The sequence below is a fragment of the Nicotiana tabacum genome, chromosome 12 (genome assembly GCF_000715075.1).
Source record: "Nicotiana tabacum cultivar K326 chromosome 12, ASM71507v2, whole genome shotgun sequence".
Lineage (NCBI taxonomy): Eukaryota > Viridiplantae > Streptophyta > Magnoliopsida > Solanales > Solanaceae > Nicotiana > Nicotiana tabacum.
In genome coordinates, this window is record NC_134091.1 from 9,799,869 (window position 1) to 9,813,967 (window position 14,099).

Consider the following 14,099-nt stretch of genomic DNA (forward strand, 5'->3'; position numbering starts at 1 on the left):
CAGGATGCCGTGATTGCGGCGGGCCATATTGGAACAATGAATGCCCACATGCATAAATGAATGGCCATCAAACTTTTGATGATGGGACGGATGGCGACACATATGATGTTGATCAGACCGAACCAATAGGTGCATTCAACACATTTGTTTGTTCTATTTCTGAGGCCTTAGAGGGAACCAATACTGGTATCCATAAGAAGAAGGACCCATGCCTAATGACCAAGAAAGGGAAAAAGAAGGCGGATGAAGGGCCTTCTCTTAACCAAGGGAAGACCTTAATGTTCGTCGAGATGCAAATTAATGGCAAGCCCATTCGGGCGATGATAGACATGGGTGCTACTCATAACTACTTAGCCTCAACTCAGGTAGAACGCCTTAGTCTAGTTGTGGGAAAGGGCAGAGGTCGTGTCAAGGCTATTAACTGTTACACCCCATTTTTTCGTACGTTAAAGTTTCGTCATAAGATAATCGACGTGAGTTCGGGAATGAGATTATTTTGAGATTATAAGCATTATGCTATTTCAAATAAGTGACGACTAAATTCGTGACGGTGAGAGGATAAGTGAATCGAAGAAAATGAGTTTCGTCGAAATTTAATAATTTGGGATAAAATATGGTCCGAGCTATAATACCCGATATTTATGGACTAGTACCATACAAGGTACCACGTGGCCATGATAGTAAGGTATATAAAGTATATTAAAAAGGAGTAGTATTTTAAGTAATTTGAGATAATTCTTAATTATATGGGTAATTGGTTGATTATTGATTAATGGGGGGATTAATTAGTTAAATAAGATAATAGTAATTAATTAAGCCTCTAAGATAAGCAAAGAACGTGGAAGCCCGCCCCCCTCTTAAAACTTAAGATGACTCTTAAGTCATTAATATAGGTGGCAAGCTTAAGAGATGTGGGCAAGTCTTGTAACATGAGTCACATTATTAATTTAAGGAAAGAGATCCCTTTTTTAAGTCTTAGGAAGATGAGTCATTAGTCATACAAAGGAAAGAAAGCTTCAGTCAAGCACATAAGAACGTTCCAATTCCAATCACTTTCTCATCCAAGGAACATAAGCAACGTTAATTTACTTTCCAAAATAGCAACATTGTTGCTAAGTTCTTAAGAAAGGTTTCGGCCAAGATTTTCTTTGCATAGCAACGTGATTGCTTCGAGCTTTTCATACGACTTGTTCCGTATTTTGTCGCAATTAACGTGTGTTAGAGGATTTTCAAGAGAATTAACTGAGGTATGTTAAGGCTATCCTTTCTTTCTTTTTGGCATGCTCCAAATAATATAAATGAAACGAGCAAAATACGCAACTTTCATAAATGACTCTATTCATAGAAATACTAGGGGTGTCTATATTCTTGACTCCCCATGTGAATTATTATTATATCATATATTCATGGGTCTCAGAAAAATACGTATTTCATAAAGTTTATCCGAAAGGCATATTGATTTTATGACATTCCGAGAAATCTTATTAACGTATTTCATATGCATTTCATGCATTTATACATGCACATTGACCCATGACCATATGGCATTATATACGCGTATATATATGTATATGGGATATGAGAAAAGGTTATGGCGTTATATACGCACCACCACCTGATCAGCTGGTATACGTTGATGATTTGCCCATAGTGGCCGAAATGATATGATGGGATGCCCTCAGAGGCTTGATGATGTTATGAACACATATACCTATGCATGGTATGCCATTTATACGCATATGCATGATGTTATAAAAATGAAATGATTCACAGAGCTATGCAGACGTACATGTCGAGTCTTTTACTCCATGTTTCTCTCATGTCTATTATTTACGGATTTTCATTCCTTACATACTCGGTACATTATTTGTACTGATGTCCCTTTTGCCTGGGGACACTGTGTTTCATGCCCGCAGGTCTCGGTAGAAAGCTCGTGAGTCCTCCAAGTAGGCGATCAGCTCAGCGGAAGATGTTGGTACACTCCATTTGCTCCGGAGTTGCTTGTTTGGCCAGTATGATTTAGATGTGTTTTGTTTGGTATGGCGGGGATCTGTCCCGACCTTCATGACAATTATGTATTCTTAGAGGCTTGTAGACAGATGTCATGTACGTAAAAGATTGTATGGCCTTGTCGGCCTATGTTCAATGTACGAGTGGTTATTTTGGTCTTAGAGACCCATATGTCTTATGTATAAGTTGGTATTACATGTTGTATTCTACCTATCTCACGGCAGCCTCTCCGGCTCAGTTATCTATGATAGTATGATACGAAAAGGTACGTTATGTTGGTACTCGGTTGAGTAAGGTACCGGGTGCCCATCGCGGCCTATCGGTTTGGGTCGTGACAAAAGTGGTATCAGAGCAGTTCTGTCCTATGGAGTCTACAAGCCGTGTCTAGTTGAGTCTTGTTTATGGGGGGTGTCATGCATCACACTTATAAGTAGGAGGATACATGGCATTTAGGACTGTCACTCTTTCTTCTTACTCTAGATCATGTGGTAGAGCTCTGTTGTAAGAACTCAATTTCCTAAACTCTATCTTATTCATAATACGATGATGCCTACATCAAGAAAGACGGTTGGTAAGAGATATAGCTATGGAAGAGTTGAGTCAGAGGAACTCAATTTTTGCATCATGCTTATGATGGATTATAAGGTATTCAACAGATCATATGTGTACTAAGATGCGTAAACTTCTTGATAAGGATCCCTAAGGCAAGAATGTCTATCCACTCTTACGCTAAAAAGGAATAAGAGAATCGGAAGGTAGACACAAGTTTCAGCAAGTAAAAGAAGCAAGACGAAAAAGGGTACGAGCTACCCATGTAATGAAGATTATCGCAGAGGAATATAAGCCTTTTGAGTTACCTTCAACAATAATAGAGGTATGTACCATTGGCCACACCCATCTCATTTATACCCTATGGGGGCTAATAGAAGTAGTATAAGAGAAGACAGGATATCAGGATCTAGCCAGGGTTAGGGTAACCCAAAATGGTGTATGGATTGTTAGGGGTAGCTGACATTTCCAAAGGATATTGAAAATGTGCTAATAGATCTCCTTGTGAGACGCCCAGATGGTGCACTCTAAAATAGTACAACTAAATATGAGTACTACAAAGATAGACACTAGAAGCCTGGAAGGGATAAATATTATCTTAGTGTGGCTCCCGTTCTTAGTAGAGAGAGAATGTTAGGCAACCCGAAGAGCCAGTGGATGGAACAAAGGGAGCTAAAAGCAAAAGAATGTTCTGTTAAAATTTTCAGAATAAAGTGATAGACAGAAATGCTAGTAGGGAAATAAGAAGAGAATTAATGAAGCATTATGAGTAAGATGTGATACATAGATGTCAACGGTAAATGAAAGTATTACAGAGTCTATAGTCAAGTGAATGAAGACGAGAGGAGACATACCTTGAGACAACAAAATAGTATAGGCCATAAAGTCATATCCTCATTTCGAGAAATAAGTTTGTGACTCAAACGCGACTACCAAAAGGAAAAGTTAGACCCCAAAGTAATATAAATCAATATGGACTTATGAACAAGGTAAACTAAACATGAACTAGGGACTGAGTAATAGTCGGCATCATGAGAATTTCAGAGATTGCGTCCCGACGATGATAGAATGGGCGACAGAAGAATACCCTTTAAAGGCCATTCAGGAAGACGCTTCCCTAAAGCAAGCAACGTGAGCAAAGTTAAGCTTAAGGGACTATATGTACCAGTTATACTAAGTGTCACCCTCGCGAGTAGGGAAATTTGTTATCCTTGGTACAGAAAGATTACCGCAAGGCAATTAAGGATCATCGATGATGTGGAAAGACGCCAAAGATGAAGAGGTAAGAATATCTATACGTAGATCATCGTAGCACTAACTCTTAGTACTCTCCAAAAGGGAGAAATATGGAGTGATGTGGCATTAAGTCATAATTAAGTGATTCTAGTAATTATGGAATGGTAAGGAAGAATGCGATAAAAATGAGAAAGGGATGATATTGCACTTATTCAAATCCTATAGATATGCTATGATTCCAGAACATTATGCAAAAACGACGTCAAGTAAAGGAAGTAAGGGTTCCTTCCCGGGATGTTATTGATAAATAAGGAGCCAGTGCGAAAGGTAAGTTAAGACAAAGGGAATAACCCAAGAGGGATTACGTGGAAATACAGATATGAAAATGGACCAACGAGCAGTTAGTAGTTGATTCAGGAAGAGTCTAGTTATGGCTAGATAAGAGGTTACAGACAAATCAACAGATCGTGCAAGATAAACATAGTGAACCCCAACATGGGAATTCAGTCTCGCAGATATGACATCGTGATCCTTGAGATATATTCAGATAGGAGTTGGGGTAGTTAAAGGTAAATAAAAGAGAATGCCACTGGGAAGATAGTCAAAACTTCAGTTCAGGAGCAACCCTACAAGCACAAGGGCATGGAAATAAGTAACTACAGATAATTATAGGCAAGGAAGAATATCAAAACTTCCGTCAAGTATACGATGTAATAAGCTCAAAGCTTTACAAGAGTCAGAAGGTCTTCCCTAAGTACTACAATGAAAGAGTAGCTGAGGAAATAAGAAATAAGGATTCAACCTAAGCACAATGACCTAAAGAGGAAATGGTTTTATAACAACAGTCTCACAACAACATTGTATGCACTTCAAAAAAAAGTGGCACCTATCGTGGTTAATGAACGGGAAGAAGAAAAAAAAAAATCAAAAGGGTGATATTCAAGATCATATGGGTTGTATGGAGTTTCATATGCGTGGGCACTAAGATAAGCCAAGTATTCATGCAACAAATGGCAGAACGACCAAGGAAAATAATTGCTTACATTTAAAGAAAGCTGAGAAGGAACGAAAGGAATTATTCGATCAATGATCCAGAGTTAGTTACGTTATGAATGCACTCAAGATTTTAGAGTATTATCCATGCAACATATATTTTGGAAATCATATAGCCGTAGAAGATTCCGGTATAAGTTAAAAGAAAGAATTGAGCCCAGATCATAGACAAAGGATTGAATTATTAAAAGATTGTATCATGGATATTCCATAGAGCCCATGAGAGGCTAAAGTAATAACTAATACCAGGAGCCGCATATCAGAAGATAGCTTAAGCCTACATAAAGGCTGATAAGAAGGAAGAGGAAACTAAAGAGTTATATCAACCAAGTAAATTAGCAATCTGATTATTAGACCCAGAAAATTATAGACATCATGATTGAGAACCTTGCAGAATCACTCTTAATATAAGAGGTACATGAGAGATAGTACAGGAGCCATATTCTATAACGGCTCTACGATAAAGCCAGTTAGAAGAGTACCAATATAATAAGAAGTCAGTATGAAGCTTCCACTGGATTGTGTATACACCAGAGGTGCAAGTATTATAATAGAGTTTTAAGTATTTAGACAAGGTGGGTTGCTCTGATGGTAAGCACCCTCCACTTCCAACCAAGAGGTTGTGAGTTCGAGTCACCCCAAGAGCAAGGTGGGGAGGTCTTGGAGGGAAGGATGCCGAGGGTCTATTGGAAATAGCCTCTCTACCCCAGGGTAGGGGTAAGGTCTGCGTACACACTACCCTCCCCAGACCCCACTAGTGGGATTATACTGGGTTGTTGTTGTTGTTCTTGTTCAAGTTGTGGATGTGAATTGTACCTATGTGGAAGGGAGGTCATGAAAGAGATAGAAGATATGATGCGAGATTTTAAGGCAAAGGTAAACAACGTACGAGATACTCAAATGCAGAAGGTTGTAAAGAGTTCATACTTCGGATAAAAGGCTAGAAGCACGGGGATTCAATATCCAGGAATGATAGCAGCGTCGTCAATGGCATGTGTTCCAGCCTATGGTTTCTAGGTATCGAGAAGCCTAATTAAGAGAGCAAAGAAAATAGATATGTGTAAGTCGCAAGCTAAAGTATGGTAAAGCGACAAGGTTTTAGGAAGGCAGGGGTAAGAATAAGAAAGGGTGAGTGAGAAGGTGACGAGAATGGATAAGTCCTTGGGATTAAGCCCATGAAAACAAGAAGAGTTGATGGTTTCTCTAAGTTATACAAAGCTCAGTATAGCCTGAATGAACTCAAAGGAGTCTAAGACTAATGCATTTAGAAGAGATGGAATGATGTCCTGATAGTACAATGAGGGTGTAATTATGATAGATAAAGGATGACGATTGGGCCTTCGATTGAGTAATGATTTGAAGAGGATTTCATGAATTGTACGGGATTAAAATACCCACGTAAGTGAATCACATTGGGATGCTATAAAATACGGTTATTGAAGTACAACATCGCCGCTAAGTGGATCCAAAAAATCACTTCAAATACTCCTCGATGCAACGTAAGCCCTAGTGGCAAGGTATTACGTAAGAAATTTCAAGTTATCAGTGGTATATTGTAGATCAATATTGAGGTAAATCAACAATGGATGGACAAAAGTCACAAAGTATGCGATGAGATTAGGCCGTCATTCTTAAGATGAACAGTAATGAGGAAACATTAAAGGACTTAGATTTATACATATGGGATAAGCAACGAAAGTAACCTGAAGTTCGGTAGCAGAACTTAGTAACGATAAATTGAAGTAAGAGTTATGATATAGTATGACCTACCTAGATGCAGTAAAGTCATACGAATGGATAACCAGGTCAATAAAATAAGATATGGCAATATTCGTAAGTTCGACAAAGTACCGACCGAAGAACTTCAATACACCTATAGATGCTCAGAGGGACATCTTATCAAGTTCTGTATATGTTCCCAAAGTAAGGCCTAAAGATTGGCTAAAAGCTGAAGGGAAGAGTCGCATAGGAGCACATGCAAGGAAACAATCCTACAGGCTGCATAGCAGAAGGTAGCAAGAGTTACGAGATTGGAAGAATTCTGACCGTAGACCGTGGTGTGAGAAAGAGGCCAAAAGGAAGGAATGCCCTGGTTTTTAGATTTATTCAAAGAATAGTTGCCTAAATAGAAAGAAGAGTATTAAAGTATTCGCAAGAGCTATGGGTTATGAGAATGATAAGTGCATTAGTCAACATTCGAGGACGAATGTTCCAAAGGGGGGAATGATATTACACCCCATGTTTTCGTACGTTAAAGTTTCGTCGTAAGGTAATCGATGTAAGTTCGGGAATGAGATTATTTTGAGATTATAAGCATTATGCTATTTCAAACAAGTGACGAGTAAATTCGTGACAGTGAAAGGATAAGCGAATCGAAAAAAAATGAGTTTCGTCGAAATTTGACAATTTGGGATAAAATACGGTCCGAGCTATAATACCCGATATTTATGGACTAGTACCATACAAGGTACCACGTGGCCATGATAGTAAGATGTATAAAGTATATTAAAAAGGAGTAGTATTTTAAGTAATTTGAGATAATTCTTAATTATATGGGTAATTGGTTGATTATTGGTTAATGGGGGGATTAATTAGTTAAATAAGATAATAGTAATTAATTAAGCCTCTAAGATAAGCAAAGAACGTGGAAGCCCGCCCCCCTCTTAAAACTTAAGATGACTCTTAAGTCATTAATATAGGTGGCAAGCTTAAGAGATATGGGCAAGTCTTGTAACATGAGTCACATTATTCATTTAAGGAAAGAGATCCCTTTTTTAAGTCTTAGGAAGATGAGTCATTAGTCATATATTCACCTAAGGAAAGAAAGCTTCAGTCAAGCACATAAGAACGTTCCAATTCCAATCACTTTCTCATTCAAGGAACATAAGCAACGTTAATTTACTTTCCAAAATAGCAACATTGTTGCTAAGTTCTTAAGAAAGGTTTCGGCCAAGATTTTCTTTGCATAGCAACGTGATTGCTTCGAGCTTTTCATATGACTTGTTCCGTATTTTGTCGCAATTAACGTGTGTTAGAGGATTGTTAAGAGAATCGACTGAGGTATGTTAAGGCTATCCTTTCTTTCTTTTTGGCATGCTCCAAATAATATAAATGAAACGAGCAAAATACGCAACTTTCATAAATGACTCTATTCATAGAGATACTAGGGGTGTCTATATTCTTGACTCCCCATGTGAATTATTATTATATCATATGTTTATGGGTCTCAGAAAAATACATATTTGATAAAGTTTATCCGAAAGGCATATTAATTTTATGACATTCCGAGAAATCTTATTAACGTATTTCATATGCATTTCATGCATTTATACATGCACATTGACCCATGACCATATGGCGTTATATACGCACCACCACCTAATCAGCTAGTATACGTTGATGATTTGCCCATAGTAGCCGAAATGATATGATGGGATGCCCTCAGAGGCTTGATGATGTTATGAACACATATACCTATGCATGGTATGCCATTTATACGCATATGCATGATGTTATAAAAATGAAATGATTCACAGAGCTATGCAGACGTACATGTCGAGTCTTTTACTCCATGTTTCTCTCATGTCTATTATTTACGTATTTTCATTCCTTACATACTCGGTACATTATTTGTACTGACATCCCTTTGGCCTGGGGACGCTGTGTTTCATGCCTGTAGGTCTTGATAGACAAGTCGTGAGTCCTCCAAATAGGCGATCAGCTCAGCGAAAGATGTTGGTGCACTCCATTTGCTTTGGAGTTACTTGTTTGGTCAGTATGATTTAGATGTATTTTGTTTGGTATGGCGGGGCTCTGTCCCGACCTTTATGACAATTATGTATTCATAGAGGCTTGTAGACAGATGTCATGTACATAAAAGATTATATGGCCTTGTCGGCCTATGTTCAGTGTACGAGTGATTATTTTGGTCTTAGAGGCCCATCTGTCTTATGTATAAGTTGGTATTACATGTTGTATTCTACCTATCTCACGACAGCCTCTCCGACTTAGTTATCTATGATCGTATGATACGAAAAGATACGTTATGTTGGTACTCAGTTGAGTAAGGTACCGGGTGCCCGTCACGACCCATCGGTTTGGGTCATGACATTAACTCACCACTTCAGCCGGTGGGTGGAATAGCCAAAGGAGTGCCAGTGAAGCTTGGCCCTTATGTAGGAAAAGTCAACTTGTGCATGGTGATCATAGATGACTTCGAGATGATAGTTGGGTTGGAATTCATGAGGCAAACCGACACCATTCCAGTACCTTATGCCGACATGCTACTGATGATGGGAGCAAACGGGGCCAAGCCCTGTATTATTCCATGCACAACCATAAAGATGGCCGCTGAGAACATCTCAGCCTTGCAGTTAAAGAAGAGAGTCAAAAGACATGAACACACGTTCCTGGATACCCTCTGTATTGAAGATATAGAGCACTCCTTAGGCCCTTTTCATGTACCCGTGAAGGAGTTGCTACTGGAGTTTGAAGACGTCATGCCACAGGATATGCCAAAGCGACTCCCGCCTAGGCGCACTGTGGACCATGAGATTGAGTTCGTGCCAGGTGCTAAGCCACCTGCCCGGGCGCCTTACAGAATGTCACAACTTGAGCTCACCGAGCTTCGGAGACAGTTGACAAAAATGCTAGACACGGGGATCATTGTGCCCTCCAAGTCTCCTTATGGGTCCCCTGTGCTATTCTAAAAGAAACATGATGGCATCCTACAACTCTGTGTGGATTATCGGGCCCTAAACAAAATCACCGTGAAGAACAAGTACCCTATCCCGTTCATGGCAGACTTGTTCGATAGGTTGGGTGGTGCCACTGTGTTCACCAAAATAGACCTAAAAACAGGTTATTGGCAAGTCCGATTTACTGAAGGAGATAAACACAAGACGACCTGTGTAACAAGATATGGGTCGTACGACTTCCTGGTCACTCCATTCGGCTTGACTAATGCTCTATCCACATTTTGCACATTGATGAACCAAGTCTTCCGAGAGTACATTGACGAGTTCGTAGTAGTCTACTTGGACGACATTGTGATATATAGAAAAACATTAGAGGAACACATGAAGCACCTACGGAAGGTCCTAGCCCGACTGCAGGAACACGAACTATATGCGAAGCTGTCCAAGTGCGCCTTCTCCCAAAAGAAGATTGACTTCCTCAGACATATCATCGAGGAAGGGCAGATAAAGATGGACCAAGAGAAGATTCAGGCTGTCATAGATTAGCTGCCGCCTAAGGATATCCACACCTTGAGGGCGTTCCTTGGCCTATGCAACGTTTATAGGCGATTTGTGAAGAATTACTCTCTCATTGCATTGCCGTTGGCATAACTCCTGAAGAAGGTCATACCTTGGGATTTGGGTCCCAAACGAGCGGAGGCCTTCAACGCATTAAAAATGGCTATGTATAGTAGCCTCGCCTTGGCCCTTCCTAATTTGGCCAAGCCATTCGAAGTACAGACGGATGCCTCTGACTATGATCTGGGCGGAGTCTTGCTACAAGAGGGGCATACAGTGGCGTACGAGAGCCGAAAGTTGAAGGATGCAGAACGACGCTATGCCGCCTACAAAAAAGAATTATTGGCTGGCGTCCATTGCTTACGCCATTGGAGGCACTATCTGCTAGGAACCCTATTCATAGTCAAGACAGACAACACAGTTGTTAGCCATTTCATGACCTAGCCAAAGCTGAATGGCCGATAGGAACTCCTAGCAGAATTTTACTTCAACCTCGAGTACCGAAGCGGGAAGACCAACCGAGTTGCTGATGCGCTTAGTCGAAGGGCTGACTTAGCATCGGTGTGCCTAATCGCCACCCTAAGGGGGAGCGAAATGGCCACCACTATAAGAGACCAGATACACGATCTACTCCCAAAGGATCTTGCTGCACAATATTTGGTCGATTTGGTAGGACAAGGCAAGACTCGCCAGTTCTACATGGAAGATGGGTTCTTAAAGGTGAAAGGGAACCGACTTTATGTTCCTAAAGGAGGAGATCTCCGAAGGACACTTCTGATGGAATGCCATGATACCTTGTGGGCCGGCCATTCAAGTGAATAGTGCACCATGGCGTTGTTGCGCTGTGCTTATTATTGGCCTCAAATGACTGATGATGTTGCTCAGTATATGAAGACTTGCTTAGTATGCCAGAAAGACAAGTCAGATCGCTTGACACAAGCGGGCCTTTTGGAGCCATTGCTTGTTCCAAAGAGATCTTGGGAAAGTGTTTCACTGGATTTCATCACCGGGTTGCCCAAGGTCGGAGATCTCACAAACATCTTAGTTGTAGTAGATCGGTTTTCCAAGTATGCTACATTTATAGCTGCCCAAAAATATATATCAGCAGAAGATACAGCTCAACTTTTCTCTCATGTTGTCAAATATTAGGGTCTGCCTAAAGACATCGTTAATGATCACGACTCTCGCTTCACCAGCAACTTTTGGACTCAGCTCTTTAAGTGCCTCGGGTCCAAATTGAGCCATAGTTCAAGTTTCCATTCATAATCTGATGGCCAGATGGAGCGGTTCAATGGCATGCTGGAGGAATATCTCTTCCATTTTATTACCGGATCGCAGAAAAATTGGGTGAAGCTTCTGGATGCTGCTCAACTGTGTTTCAATTCATAAAAGAGATCTAGTACAAATAAAAGCGCTTTTGAAATTGTTACCGGACAACAACCGCTACTTCCATATACTGTGAATGCCCCAAACATGTCGAAATCTCCTCGAGCTGCTAGCTTCTCGAAGGAATGGAAGCAAAATTTGGAGATAGTACGGAGCTATCTGGTCAAAGCCTAAAAGCGGATGAAGAAGCATACTGATCAAAACCGTCGCTTTGTTGAATACCAAGTAGGAGACAAAGTGATGGTGAAAGTTCCAAAGTGATACTTGTTTGCAGGGGTCCATGACCCTCGTCTATTGCAAAAATACATTGGAACTTTGTCCATTGAGAAGCGCATTGGGAATGTTGCATACCGAGTGGATACCCCATCCTGGTAGAAGATTTATCCAGTCTTCCATGTTAGTCTTCTGAAACCTTTTCGGGAAGACATGGAGGATCCTTCACGGAGCCAACTTACAATACCCAGTATTCGAGACCCTAATTCAACGGAAAAAAGGCGGGTATAAGCTATTCTCGATGATGGAGTGGTTCATGCTTCAAGGAAAGATCACCAAGAGTTCTTGGTAAAATGACATGGATGTGATGCAGAAGAGAATACTTGGGAAAGGGGAATGCACCTCAGAGCCTACAAGAGCCTGATCGATGATTATCTTGCAAGCAAGGCGCCGAGGACGTCGCTAACTCAGGTGGGGGAGAATGTCATGGGCGGGTTTCCAGCCATACCCCATGACCCCTTGGACGCGCCCCATGGCGTCCCGACAAGCCTCCCAACGCCTAGCGCCATGGTCGGCCCCCTGGTCTTGGTTGCGCCAAGTGACAATCACGCATGTGCATATGTCGAGTCATCGATAGCCCTTGCCAGCGCCCAGCCACAGGCATATGCCAATAGCTTCGCACGCGCATACCCTGATGCTAAAGACAAGGTTGCTGCTAACGGACTGGCTTCTACTTTGTAGGAATCTAAGTCCTTTTCATTGTAAATATATAGTAGTTTTATTTCATGTATTTCTATTATCTCTCTCTAGCTTAGTTAGGTCAAGTCCTGTAACTTTGGTTTTTTTTTTAAGCACTATTAGGAGGATCAAGCAATCAAACTTTCGAGCAAGCAAATAATTCTCTGTACTGGTGTCTCTCCCCTCGACACAGTGTTGCTTTTCTGTAATTGCTTTCATTAATGCAATCAAACTTTTTTTCATTCTCAATTCTCATTTTTTTTTCTCAATTGCTCTTGATATTGGTTTTCCCGTACATCACTGCCAATCTCGTCTAGCGTACGGAGGGCACCTCAGCTGGCGGATAATAACTGCACTGACATCGATTACTTAGCCTTAAATCTCAGAAAGACGCCGCGTAACATTTAGTACCATACAAGTTAAAACTAGTAGAGCGGTCGTATTTATGACCAGAACTTTAGATCTGTCCATACATGACCTTCCCAAAATTGGGAATATTCTGCTTCCATTCATTCGAATATAATTACTATGTATAGGTACGTATAAAACAAACAAACTTACCAATTTTCATAACAATGGGCATGCCAAAAATCAGAATAATTAAAAGCAAACTGCTGACTAGTTTACCATAAGATATAATGGTGTGTATACAGTATATTTGGTCGTGGTAGAGGAAACAATTTGAGAAGTCCTTTACGCAAAGTCATCACTCGTATTCATCTCAAATGCGACAATGGTATTTAAGTCAAAGTGTGACTAATTATAACGTTTGCAGTCATTGTTATTGACCCACTTTGAGAGCCATGAAAGTCACAGCTTTTATCATAAATTTGATAGCTTCACTTCTTTAGCACTGTCTACTGTTGGCCAAGGCAAACAGGTCCGACTTCAGCTGATCACATTGTGCTATGGGGTCACATAGTCTTGTATTTCCCAACATTTTATACGCGACACTTCGTGCACATTTTTAATACTAATATTTAAGTTATATACACGAAACAATTGGAAAAATATTCTAATAAGGGATTCAATATATATATATATATATATATATATATATATATATATATATATATATATATATATATATATATATATATGAATGAATGAAAACAAGACTATAATAGCATCCATATATAACAATCATTCATTATAAAAGTTAAATTTTTCTTGCAATCGATTTGTATGTTATGTTATAATATATATTTTCTATAATATCATTTCACTATAGTAGTCAAAAAATATCGGAACAAATAAGGTCGTTATAGAGAAGTTTAACTGTACCTCGGATTTCAACATGTAATCTTGATCAACATTTGAGCTATCTTTGTTGCTATACTAGAAATTTCTTTTGTGTCCAGGAGATCTTACAATTTACATGTACAAAAAAATTATTGTTTCTTATTTATGCATTGTAATTTTGCAATAAAGGGGATTCAAGTGAGTTCTTTAGACATGCAGCTTCGCCCAGGAACGAATGTAGAGGTTTGATTACGGGTTCACATGATCCTAGTAGCTTTTGGCAATACCTTCTCTCTTTCGAAAATAACTTCTCTACCTTCATAAGACAGGGGTAAGGATTGCGTACATACTACCTTCCCCAGACCCACTTATACTGGGTGTGTTGTTGTTATATATAAATATATATATGCGTAACTG

At 39.9% G+C, this 14,099-nt stretch overlaps 1 protein-coding gene across 1 annotated transcript; it reads left to right on the top strand.

Moving 5' to 3' along the window:
* The first annotated feature begins 56 nt into the window (after positions 1-56).
* On the top strand, positions 57-9,557 carry LOC142167004 (uncharacterized). The gene is made up of 2 exons (XM_075227152.1): positions 57-365; positions 8,976-9,557. The coding sequence occupies exons 1-2, from the start codon at positions 57-59 to the stop codon at positions 9,555-9,557; spliced, it is 891 nt and encodes a 296-aa protein (XP_075083253.1).
* Positions 9,558-14,099: the final 4,542 nt, after the last annotated feature.

Coding starts and splice junctions, on each gene's coding strand:
- LOC142167004 (XM_075227152.1), top strand. CDS start 57: ATGAATGGCCATCAAACTTTTGATGATGGGACGGATGGCGACACATAT. Junction 366..8,975: donor ACTACTTAGCCTCAACTCAG/GTAGAACGCCTT, acceptor TCACCACTTCAG/CCGGTGGGTGGAATAGCCAA.